Here is a 13,553-nt window from a genome sequence, read left to right as displayed (position 1 = left end):
AGAAAGGGGGCTGGTCAATTTTTGTATGATTTCCAAATGCCATGATGACGTCAACGATTACGATTGTCATACACATTATTTAAGAACAAAAACCTGTCCATGTGCATCCACGATAACGAGGTAGCGTCTCCAAAATGTTCAATTTCTGTTAGATAATTGCCTTTTTTTTTTTTTTTTAATTCTGTTTGATAATTGTTGACCAAATAACGTTTAGGGCTAAAACGAGGATGGTAAAGATTAACAAGTCATCTAGTATGTGCACTCGTCCAGGTTCATTAGATTGAGAAAGAGTATTTTCCCAATAGTTCCTTCTCATGCACCTTGCTCTGCCATTTCAGAATTAAAGTCCAATCCTTTCACCTCTTGAAGTGTACGACTCCAGGTAAATAATAAAGGGTTTGATGGAAATTTGGAATTTCAGCTAAATATTTTAACAACTATGACTGTATGGATAATACAATTCTACTAAAATTGCTCAAAACATTATAACAAGTGAGTAGAGGAAAAACATTAAGGTCTCATTCGCTTCGCGGATTCGAATTTTCAATTCAAGTTGAAATGTGACATTTTCTTAAGAGCTTTTAACTGTAACAAAAAAGCTAGATGCGATATTTTTTGAGAGCTTTTAACTGTAAAAACTTAAAACTGAAAACTCGAATCGATGAAATAAACGAGGTTTAAAAGTGGAAGAAACAAACCATACGATAGATATAGTAGTAAACATACTCAAAAGTAGCATGATTTCAATACTTCAATTTTAGTACATCAAAATGAAATAGAGAAGAAAACAAGTAGTCTCGGGCTAAAACAAGAGAGAGTACTGAGAGCCTATAGCCACACTACTTTATTTCTCACACAAGCCTGGGACAATGACTTCCCTACTTATTTGTTTACTTCTTCAAGGTTGGTGCACGTCTTCTCTAAATTAAACAAGCAACACCAAGGGGACTCTAAATCATCTCTCAGACAAACTGATTGAGGTACTCATCCACGGTCGTGTACTTGACATCGGGATAGAGCTTTGAAGCTTCCACTCCGAATGAGGGCTCGATCTCGAAGTTTGTTTGATCTCCCTTCACAAAAACAGCATGACTGATTGATAATATCACATTAAGTGGAAGTGGAGCCTCTGCAACCAAAAAAAGTAAATGTAAGTTTCATATATCATTCAATGAGAAAAGACCGATCTAATAATATCTTAAAGGCAATGTTCTTCTACTAAAACTCACAAACCTTGAATGTTCTTGAGAACTTGGTCCTCCGGAATGTGCTGCTTTTCAATGGTTTTGCCAATCTTTTTCTCCCACAAAGACACAAGTTCGTTGAATGAGTAGGTGTTGTCTGCTGGCTTGATGTAGAGGGTCTTGTTCAACGTCCTTGGGTCGTCCACTGCCCTGATCGTGTACGTTCCAATGTCCTCTTCCTTGTTGAAAATTGCTATACAAGAGCAAAAAACAAGTGAAATCCTTTAAGGTATATTTTAAATTTTGAAAGATATATAACTAGCATATTTGCAGGTTCCAATGTAATTTATTTTACAGGTTTTTGGAAGTTTGCCCTCCAATTGAAGAAATCAGTGAAATTTTTTTAGTTTTACTCTATGCTAGCTAAAGTAAAGTTTAGGGTAGTGGTACTTAATTACTTAAACAAGTAAAAGGTTTGTTATTGCAGTGCGCATCTCCAAACTAGAGTTGTAAATATGAGTCGTGCCATACAGGCCAGTTAGCGGCCAGCTTTTTGGCCCGGTGTTGGTTTGGTTTGATCTGTATAAAGAAAAGATTTGGCTCAGTCGGGCTAAAATGTCCAACCTGACCCGTAATAAAGTACACGGTCCTATCGAAACCACAAATGACTTGTCCGGCTATATGGTTGGACCGGGATAGTCCGGTATGATCTTGCCCTCATAGGCCCATATTTACAACACTTGTTCCACCTATTAAATTTTCATCAAATAGCCATCTTAATAATGCTTGGTTTTCCAATACTTCAAATCTCACACCATCTCTAGGCCTTACCTACCATATAAGTCTCAAACTAGCTATACCAATGTCAACTTGTTGTTCATATGAGAACACTAGGGTGTATCTTATTTTAGGATATACATATTTCTCATTATTTAGTCATGAAGTTAAAAAAAAAAAATCATGCTTATATCAACGGTGACATTATTTTTTAGCCATAGTGCCTTACGCAATAAGTTAAATAATAATAATAATAAATAATGTACGTCCCAGTTTTGGAATATACCGTACTTTTTTTTTTTTGGTTGAAGAAATATACCATAGCTTTACACTTATATTTTAGTATTGATTCAAAATTACTTCAAATCATCGATCGAGTAATAGTAATTTCCTCACCTTTGGCGTTTCCATCACCTAAGATGACAACTTTATCTCTTGGGGGAGCAGTGGCTCCTGGCTGTGCCAGAGTGGGAAGAAAGTAGCCTGCAAACAGGTTGGACGACACATACGTGTATGGAATTCCCTCCGCCTCAATAGCTCGCCGGATTTGGACCTTCGCACCAAACACCGATTTCGCTGGCTCCACGGCATTCGATCGGTCGACATCGTTACCAAACTCCGATGGGAGAAATCTCTAAACCAAATCAATCACCATAAAACCATTTTCAATATTAGATCCACTAAGGTTGTTAATTTGAGTTTTTAATTTAAATTGAGATATAATTTTATGTACAATTTTTTTTATTTTAATAAAAATTTTAAATCTGATTATTTTTAAAAATGATTTATTATAATAAAATTTAAACTTTAAACTCAAATGAAATGTATGAAGTTTTAATATCAATAAAAAAAATAAATAAATATAGCCAAGTTTTTTGAGCTAGAAAAAAAAAGTATTTACTGATTAAAATAAATAGTAAAATCTCATATTTATTACGAAAATACCATATCTTTTTGTAAACACAAGCAGAGATCAAGTAATATTTGCGACTGTTTTCGTCAACAAAAATAAATAAATAAATAAAGTGGGAACCAGAAGTCAACGAATTATATACCTTGACGTTACCGGCTTCTTTGATGGCGGCGATGATCTTAGTCTGATCGGTGAACTGTTGGGCACCGACGGTCGAGATCACGACGTCGACCTGCTTGATCGCATTGACCAAGCTTCCATGGTCGTTCAAATCGCCATGGACGAGCTTCACACCCAAAGACTTGAACTTGTTGACGATCTCGGCCTTATCGGGGTTCGAGAGAGTGGATTCTCTCACCAGAGCGAAGGTCTCGTGGCCGGACTTTGCGCTCGCCTCCACTATGAACTTCCCGATGTACCCTGTTCCCCCGATGATCAGGATCTTGCTCTTTGATGAGGCCATGATTCTGGCAAATGGACGGTGGTGATGGGGTTGTTGGAATTGACTAAAGAAGAAAGGGAAAATTAGCTATGAGGAGAAATGGATAATCAGAGAAGAGAAGGTAATGCTAATACTACGAGGTTCCTTTACCATTTATAGGCGAAAGTAGACGGTTCCTTTTTCTCCCTCTCTATTTTCTTGACAATCTTTAGGGTGAACACTAACGTCTCGTTTGTTTAACAGATTTAAATTTTTAATTTAAATTATGATATTTTTAAAAATAAAAAAATTAAATATGATATTTTTTTAAAAAATTTTAACTATAAAAATTAAAAATTTAAATCAATAAAATAAATAAAATTTAAAAAACTCACAAGGAGAATTTCTATTTTAACCATTAAAATTAATTTTATAACAATCAATTTTGTATAAATTAATATTAAAAGTTTATAATACATTATATAAAACTGTTATAGTAACGGTAAATTTGATCACTACAAAATTAATTTAACAATTAAAAACAAGAATTTTAAGTTTTTTTTAGAATCTTACAGTGAAAAATATTTTTTTGTTTTTTTAATAAATGATAGACGTGATTTAGTGCAGGATTTTCTCTCTTTCTCTCTATTTGGATTGGCTAAATATTATATTGCAAAAGGTGCGGTTTACGGAATCTGGACAGGAACACGTCAAGGTTCATTGTTGGTCAAAAAGGATTTTTCTCATTTCGTCCCTCTGTTTTAATTAGTGTTAAAATTTTAGACGGTCCCGCGATCACTGAAAATTTTAAATTTTTACTCGATGACTGAGCCCGCCTGAACTTGAATTTTTGAGCTGCCTGACCCAACCCGAGCAGGACCCTAGATGGGCTTCGGACAAGTTTTGGCTGCCTGAGCCAAGTCGGGCAGCTCGAGACCGCCCGAGATGCCCGAAGTATTTTTTTAATATTTATATACTATTATATATAATTTTATTTATTAATTATATATAGTATGTATATAAGTAATTTTTAAGTTATTTATTGTAAAAATTATAAGGGAGATTGCAATTTGAAATTAATACGAACTATATAAAAAATTATTTATTTATTAATTTTTAAATTTGTAATTCATGATTGGCTCGTTAAAAACCTTAAAAAAAACCCCAATTGGGATAAAAACTTAGTAAGGAAAAAAAAGTGCAATCATTCTTGGACGAATTACAAATTTAACGAACTTATAAAGTCTATACAAGATTACAATAACACTGTACAAAGTAAATAAATATTTGCAAATTACAATAATAAAATTTAATTTGAAGCTAAATGATCGTCTTCAAAATTAAAAGTTAATATATTAAATTCATCGATCCATTCTTAGCTTGCCGGCGAAATTGTATCATGTAAACGTTGGTCGGAACGATCCCAATCTTTAATGCACACCAAAGCTTCAACAATGTCCTATTGCAATGCGTTTCTACGTTCCTCAAGTATTCGGCCGGTCGTATTGAAAGCTTGTTCGAATGAAACAATGGAGATTGGGATAAAAAAAATATCCATTGTCATTCAAGTTAGGATTGGCCAAGTTAATGCTCGTACCCTCCACCACTGAACCAAATCAAACATTTCATTATTGTCGACTACTAAGCCCTCACTCAGGTACGCCATTAACTCGTTGAAGCCGCCGTTGTTGTTGCCACCACTTGATGAAGATCCACTCCCAGATTCTTCTTGACCTTGAGTCGTCGTCGTCGTCTTCTTCTTCTTCTTCAACCCAAAAACATTCAAGAATGAATGAAGATTGTCGTCTCGTTGTTGCGGTTGTTCTTCACGAGGTGTGTTTCTAAACCTACTTTCATAAGAGCTATAGAGAGATAATATTTTTTCCTTTGTAATAGGAAATTAGTCAGAACTGTCGATATCTAAAATGTCACCTAATTTTTCTAATCCACTTTATAAACCTTCTAATTTTAATCTAGGATAAAAAATAACACCGAAACCATACAACATTGGTAATTTAGCCCAATATTTTTTAAACTTCTTTTCCATAGAAGCGATATGAACTCCTAAAACCTCGTGTGTCCTAAATTCACTAAATAAAATAGCCATTCTCAAAAGTTCTAACGTTAATGGTGACGTTGGGTAATATGTTCCACTAAGCTTTAAAGTAATTGCGCGAAATCTACCTTAAAAATTATACAAAAGTTATGCAATTTACTAATAAGTTTGGTCTATAAATCCTGATCTTAATTTTACACTAACATAGTTTGTTATAGCATCTTTATAAGGGATGCATTGTTCAAGCATTATATAAGTGGAGTTTCATCTTACGGGTATATCTAAGGTTAATGCTATAGGATTTTGATTACATGCTTGTAGAAACATAAACCAATCTTGTATTCTTTGATTACTATCTTGAATCCATGCAATGTTATCTCTAATTCTTTTAATATGACCTGACATTTATTTTAATCTAGATTTTATTATTAAATTAATTATATGGTATGCACAACGTTGGTGAAATATATAATTATTACCGAATAAACTTAAATCCTTTTCAAAAAGTTCTATTGCTTTAGTATTTGCAGTGGCATTATCTAATATTATAACCATTACTCTATCCCTTAAACTATATTCATCAATGACAGATAAAATTGTATTATGTATTAAATCGGCAGTATGTGATCCCAGAACACATTTAAAACCTAATATTCTCTTATCTAAATCAAAACCTTTAAAATAATGTCCGGTTACAGCTAAATAATCTTTGTTGGCAACGACGGACCAAATATCCGCCGTTAACACAACGCAACCACTAGTAGAGTGTAGAAGGTTGATTAATGATTCGCTTTCTTATTTATATAATTTTAATGCATCTTTCCTAAGAGTAGTTCTTGAAAAAAATTGTGCATTAGGATTATGTACAATTTTAATATAACGTTGCCAATTCCTTTGCTCGGTAAAACTAAGTGGCTGATCTAATGTGGCTACTAGTCGTGCCATTTTCATACGATTGACTTGTGGATCGTATTTCCAAGTGCTTAGACCGCCGGTTTGGTAGTTAAATGATAATTGTGTTTGGCGAAGATCGGGTCCGTCTCCTTGCTTTTGAAGACACTTTTTGGAGTGTCTTCTCAAGTGTGTTGTGCCATGAATAGTGTTACCTTGTAATTTATCACCACAATATTTGCATTAAGCAATGTATTTAATGTTACCGTCATTGTCGGCCCCATTGAATGCGTTTAAGAAGGTAAGTACTCCCAACATCGCGATAAGAAGGTAAGTATTTGTTAATAATTTATTCCATATAAATTTTAATTTGATAATTGATTACACTATATTTATATACATTTAAACTACTATACAGTCTACCATAGAGACTCAATAGCCGATGTCCGTCATTGACAACTGGGGAGACATGCATCGTCGTGGGATACTTGGGTTAATCCCCAAGCTGAGCAGACTTTTGTAAGTATACTTGTAATGTTTAATTATATTTTTTTATTTAAATTGAATTATGTATTTAATTATTTTTCTTATAATATTTATAGCATCGGATGGACGGAGAAAGAGAAACGCAGATCTAGACGCAGTTTGCTACTTCTGAATCCTCCGTGGCAGGAACAGTTAACGAGGAGGATATTATGGAGCAGTTTCTGGGCACCCGCAGAGGACACAAGATTGGAGTGGGTCGCACACTCTCACAAAAAGTGTATCGAGGGGATGCGTTATCATCTGGCTCACGCTCGGTAAGATCTTCTACGTCACATTCTGACCCACACGTAGAAGAATACTTACAACGGACTTACCAGTAAAACCTCAAGCTGTACGAGAACGTCAGAATGATGCAGGATTTCATCACTCAAATGCACCCTAACATGACTTTCCCAGCGGATACTCCTCCTGAGCCGTATGTCCGTCCACCTCATCCGCCTCCGAATCCTTCTGATGATAACAACGATAATTCTAGTGATGCTGCTAATTTAGGAGATTAGAGTATTATTAATATATCAATTTATACTTTCACAAATTTCTACTATAATTACATTTTTATTTTATTAATTACTTTTTACCATAATAATTTTTATTTATTTATTTCATTTTATTTAATTTTTATTTATATTTAATATCATGAATTATATTTATTATAATTATTAAAATCAGAAAAAATAAATAAAAAATTAAAATATTATTTGCAACGACAAATGTGGTCGCAAACAATGTATGCCACGTCAACTACCACTGCATCTTTTGCGACGACTTAATTCAAAAAATGTCGTCACAAATACTTAATGCCATGTCATCTAACGATGTACCCGACGAAATAATTATAGCAACTCATTTGCGACGATTGTCGTCGCAAATATAATTGTGATGACTCATTGTCGTCGCAAAAATTATTTTTACGACGAAACAGTTGTAGCAACAGGTTTGCGACGACAAGTGGTTGCGAAAAATGTATTTGCAATGACTTTGTATTTTTTACAACAACTTTTTATCGTCACTAATAACCTTGTTTCTTGTAGTGAAAACAATGAGAGGCTTTTCGGTGAGTGAGAAACTGTTCGAAGATGGGGGTTTGGGTGTCCTTTTCCTCCATTTTTTTGGCCCTTTTTGGCGCTATGACATATATTAGATAACGTAAATTACTTATTTTCCCTTCAAATTAGAGTCACATGCCACTGACGTCATATTTAACGTGATAATTTCAACAGTGGGTATGCGTGCTAACGGTCAATTGTTCAGGGAGAAAAATTAAAATTTTTAAAGTTAAGGGGGCATTTCGTTACAAACGCAGTATTTCAGAGGGCAACAGTGTAATTTGTCCAAATTTTTATTAAATATTATTCTAAAAATTATTTGTAATTTATTAATCAATGTTTACATAATGTGATATTAATTCATGTCATTTAATTAACGCAAGACATAAGCCACCGGTAATAAATTTCAAAAATATAGGCTTTTTTTTTTATTTAAATACTAAACAACCTTTCATGATGTTTCATGCGGAATATGTCATCATATGTGGCACATTTAACGCACATGGTTCATGCTATGAAATATGCTTTCCGTAGGCCCTTATGGCATTTCATACATGCATTGGTCGAAAATTAAGAACCATTGTCAAAATCAGACACATACAACTCTCTATTTCACAACGCTTAATAAAAATCGTAAAATCTTTTAACAACAACGTTTTTAAACATCGTCCTGTCTACATTATGAATAAACTATTAGAAATTGAAAACTAAATAATAATAATAATAATAAAAAAGAGTGTGGGCATGTTCCCTCACTTGTCCTGACATAGCTCCATAGCTTGGCTTATTGTTAAGTTTAAGTGTATATTTTGGAGAAATTTTTAGTAGGGTATGCAGCAGAACTCTACTAATAATATATAATTTTTCAACCGTCAAATTTTAATCAAATTTATATAGTTTCTTATATCTCAATATGTTAGAAAGGTTAAAACTTAAAAACTGTGTACTACCGAAGAATCTTTTTTTTTTTCATACCTAAAGTATTATTAGAATATTTTTTGGTACGTCAACATATCTATAGATCAAATTTTATATCCGTTAAATCTGTATAAATTCATATAAAAATTAAAAAATATATAAATCAAACGGTTAAAAAGTTTTATCTTATCAGTTAATATTTTTGAGGAAAATTCTTTCATGGGAGAGACTGTTTTGTACTAGGATACAGAGCGGAAAAGCAATTTACCGCAGCTGTGAGATGTAGGAGCATTGCAGAAGTCATGCACCTTCCTGTAGGATAAACATGATGGGATTGTCTTATTTTTCATATTGTTGCTGAAAGTGAAGTTGATTATACCATAACCCACGTGTAATAATTACAACTTGAGTTCGAAACGTAAATGCGTGAAATAAATGGAGGGCTGGGTTAGTGTCCTTTTATTTGTTCTTTATTGATATCAAGGACTTGCACAGGTAATAATGGATTATTATTCTTATCTTGAATAGAATCCCAGGAAGAGTGCTCAGTTGTATGATTAAGGAGCAAAAGTCATGAATATTGACTTGACTTAAAAAATCCAACCTCCGACAGAGCTTAGGCCCACAAAAAAGAAAAAAGAAGAGGCCGTTTGATTCGCTAATTTAAATTTTTAATTTGAGTGAAAATGTGATGTTGTATAAAAATAAATTATTGTAATAAAATAATTAAATGTGATTATTTTTAAGAATTTTTTACTGTGATAAAACTCAAATAGCGAAAAAGACGAAGCCTTAGAATGTAAAAGATGCACTACAACCTCAAATAAAGCACTTTTTCAAAAAAAAAAAAAAAAAAAAAGGAAAGGAAAGATTCAACATTAGGAACTGTTATTTGTAATAGTTAGATTAGTGTTTTAATTAAAAATTTGCAGAACTGTTTTTATTGTATATTAAACCTTTTTAATTTAATCCAATAATTAAAACACCGTTTTTACCGATCTAATAAAATAGTCTTATCCAATATATATACCCCTGAAAAAGAAATACTAAAATGAAAGTGTTTTCCAGACACAAAAGAGAATCAATTATGCTAGATTATAGAAATAAAAGAAGATGATGGTACGTTTTGGTATTCTTTTAAACTGGTCGAACGCAGTTGGCTATAGTCTATGTATTAATCACGTCAACCCTTATATATCATTCACAACGAAATAATTAAATTAAAAAAATTCGCCACGGTGGAAAAACACAGTTTTTGTTTTTGTTTTTTAGGCACCGACTCCAAATTGGATTTCATAAATCTTCAAATGCTAATGCACAAAAAGTTGCTGACCGACTGCACGTAATCATGCCATTGTTAAATCCGCGATCTACAAATATTGCAAAACTTCTGTGCATAAAAGAATAGAGAAAATTACATAGCATGTCACTGAGATTCAAGAGTTTTACACTCGTACCATTAAAAATTTTGATGCATTAGATTTTAATTAGATTTTAAGTTCATGTCATTAATTAGATGGTACAAATGTAAAAATGGCATATTTAAATGGCATTTTAATATTCCAGTCTAAAGAAAATTTTCTTTATTTTATATTTTAGAAAAATATCATTAATAAAATAACACTATTTTATTTCTATCACTGTTGTTAAATTTATCTTATATCACTAATAATCTGTAGATTATCTTTCTTATTCTGTATTTATTTTCTACAGTGATATTAAAAATTTTATGTGGTCGCATAAATAATAAAGTTGAAAAAATAATGGTTAAATTTAAAATTTTTTCATAAAAACCCAATTCACATTGGTCCACGTGGTAGAGTCCTTCCACCTTTATTATTACTATTATTATTATTTTTTTAGGAAGAAATACATAAATACCACTTAAAAAATGTCATTTTTACATTTATATCAGGTCATGGCATAAACTTAATATTTATAATTACTAAATTCTTTAGATATTTAGGTAGAATATTTTTAAGGAATCTTTATGATACAGAAGATTATTTTACTTGACTTGTATTATTATTTTTAATAGTTAGATTAATTTTTTAATGGTCATTTTTTTGTACATTTCAGCGTTAGGAATTTATAGTGCACGATATAATTGATTCTACTTCATATTAAATCGTTAAAAAACTAAAATAACGGTTAAAACACATTTTTTATTAGTGAAATAAAATAACATTTTCTATTATATATACACCCATATTCTTACCGTCCTACCACATTTTTTCTTCTCAGATGGTCGGAATTTTCGCAGATTCTTCTCATAGTATATTTTTGACCTTCCATCAAAATATTTTTTTTAAATTAACAACAATGACATAAATGTGAAACAGTTAGATTTTGGTGGCTTACCACGTAATTTTCTCTCTAGAAAGGCATTCCCCCCTCTAATCAATAACAACAAATATTTGTAACCTTTTTTTATAATATGACAAATGCCTATATTATTTCCACCGGTTGCGTGTCCAAACTGCCAATGAAGTCAACGATTTCCATTATGTTGATTATATCAATTCCATGTGCATCCACTCCCCCCCCCCAAAAAAAAAAAAAAAAAAAAAAAAAAAAAAAAAAAAAAGATATAGAGAAATCAGGGAAAGAAAAACAAATTTATGTGGTCCTTATCGTGGATACAAATGGATTTTTTTTATAGAAAAATCAGGGAAAGAAAAACAAATTTCTTTGGTCCTTATCGTGGATATAAATGGATTTTTTTTTTTTTTGGGAGCTGTTATACTTTAAGATTAAAGGGTCATATGACTCATATAGTATGTGTACCCGGCCAGGTTCATTAGGCTGGGTTGTTTCATTTATTAATTATTGAAGATTTTGTAGGTTTCCCATCTTTCCGAACTCCTTAGTGTCCATTTAGTTAGTGGATTCGTACCACGGTTCAGATTAATAATTTGTGGTTCGTTACAGTATTTTTTCTCACAAAAAACACACGTAAATCAAAAATAATTTTAAATCATGATTCTAAATTTATCAACTAAACGTCACATTAATGTTCCTTCTAAGCCTGACATGAAAAAGATGCTTCTTAAAAGGGGCAAAAAGAACATGGAAAAGAAAAATTCTAACTCACTGAACACTAGTCCCAATTTCCCACATTCGCATTTAGTAGGTATATTCGTGTCATGATTTGAATTATAATTCGTGGTTCGTTCTGAATTTATGAACCAAACGTATGAATGTGAAGAAAGGTTAACTTCATTGGCCCCCAAATTTTTCCCTTGGTGTATTTTAAATTTCTAGTCCGGCAATTTTTACGATGCATCCCCATAAAATACTACACTTGTGGAGCATGCTTTAGGAGTTAATCGAACAGTGAAAGATAAAAAATCATTCGGGGGCGTTTGGTATGAGGTAATATCAGGAATAAGAATGAGAATATTTTAGATTCTCATGTTTGGTACAATTATTAAATTTTTTAAAACCCAGGAAAGTGAAGTCCATGAGTTTCACATTATCACATTTTTGGGTAATCTTAAACCCATTCAATAGGGTGTTATTTACTTTCCCAGGAAAGTAATATTTATGGGAAAAAATTATACATCTGCCCTAACATTTCTCTCACCCATCTCTTATCAGACCCATCTTACCCATCTTTCTCTCGTCCAGACCCATCACCGCTCTTCCTTCGGGGACGCCGCCGCCGCCTTCCGATCCACCACGCCGTTGCTGTACTTTCCTCTGCCGCCACCACTAGAGTATGATTCCTTTTTTATCCTTTTTTGTGAAAAATTTTTCTTTCACGATTTGTGTAAATTTTTTTTTTTATTTTGAACTTGGGAATCTCACTTGAGAAAACCCGAAAATGTCAAAAATGTCGTCTCCGAAAATCCCACTTGAAAATCTCAAAGAACCCCTCATGCCTCCTCCTCCGAAGGGGCTCGAAAACCTGAAAAACTCGGAGAAGATGTTGTCGGCGCTTCTGGGGTTGAACCAGAACAATGTCTGGCGGCGACTCTTTTCTGGGGATCACTCAAAACCTGCAAATAACAAAAACCCAAAAAACGATTTAGCTATGAATTCTCATATTCCATATGCAAATACACATATACATATATTACTTATATATAATATATATATATATATATATATATATTACATAAATCCAGAAAACGATTTAGCTATGAATTCTTTGGTGGATTATATTCTTCTTCTTCTTCTTCTTCTTTGCTGTGCGTTGCTTGGAGTGACCTGTGCGTGGCTTTGGTTGGAATGATAAGGATAAATGCGCGTTGCTTGGAGTGACATGTGCGTGGCTTTGATTGGAATGATAAAGATAAATGCGCTGTGGTTGAGAAAGATGTGTTTGATGAGTGGGTTAAGGTTAATATTTTTTAACCAGTCATAAATTTCAAGTTTTAGTATATTAGGTTCTTTTAATGTTTAATTTACATTTTATATCTACTACAGAGTCACGTAACTGCGAAAGACTTAAGAAACAAGCCATTTTCTTATTATGATGAGTTAGGACTTGTGTTTGGAAATGATCGTGCTAATGGACAAGGTGCAATGAGATTGACTGATATGGTTGATGACATTGATAAAGAAATAGAAAATGATCTTGATTATGATCCTTTGCCTATGTTTGATGAGCACATGGATACTGCAATTATTGGTGGTCCTAGCACACAAACAACTTCAACACCATTAGTATCAGGAAGGAAAAAGAGAAAGAGATCTCAATGTGGAGATGTATTGGTTGATACTTTAACTGAGACAGTTCAAAAATTTTCTGATATGTATGCTATGATTGGTGAGAATATTAGTAGGCTTGCTAATT

The 13,553-nt window shown here is 32.7% G+C and overlaps 1 protein-coding gene across 1 annotated transcript; it reads right to left on the bottom strand.

The window, feature by feature from the left end:
- Nucleotides 1-707: 707 nt before the first annotated feature.
- On the bottom strand, nt 708-3,529 carry LOC21401531 (isoflavone reductase homolog TP7). Its single transcript, XM_024174326.1, has 4 exons — nt 3,017-3,529; nt 2,358-2,595; nt 1,234-1,437; nt 708-1,129 (listed from the first exon to the last, which is right to left on the bottom strand). The coding sequence occupies exons 1-4, from the start codon at nt 3,335-3,337 to the stop codon at nt 963-965; spliced, it is 930 nt and encodes a 309-aa protein (XP_024030094.1). The 5' UTR covers nt 3,338-3,529; the 3' UTR covers nt 708-962.
- Between the last annotated feature and the right edge of the window lie 10,024 nt (nt 3,530-13,553).

This window comes from Morus notabilis, unplaced genomic scaffold (assembly GCF_000414095.1).
Source record: "Morus notabilis unplaced genomic scaffold, ASM41409v2 Scaffold57, whole genome shotgun sequence".
Taxonomy (NCBI): Eukaryota; Viridiplantae; Streptophyta; class Magnoliopsida; order Rosales; family Moraceae; genus Morus; species Morus notabilis.
The sequence above is the reverse complement of the archived record's forward strand: the minus strand, read 5'-3'. Positions and strand labels throughout refer to the sequence as shown.

Excerpts from the sequence above, each read along its gene's own strand:
- LOC21401531 (XM_024174326.1), bottom strand. The coding sequence starts at position 3,337 with ATGGCCTCATCAAAGAGCAAGATCCTGATCATCGGGGGAACAGGGTAC. Across the intron at positions 2,596-3,016 it reads AAGAAGCCGGTAACGTCAAG|AGATTTCTCCCATCGGAGTT; the intron begins GTATATAATTCG and ends GATTTGGTTTAG. Across the intron at positions 1,438-2,357 it reads AGGTGATGGAAACGCCAAAG|CAATTTTCAACAAGGAAGAG; the intron begins GTGAGGAAATTA and ends GCTCTTGTATAG.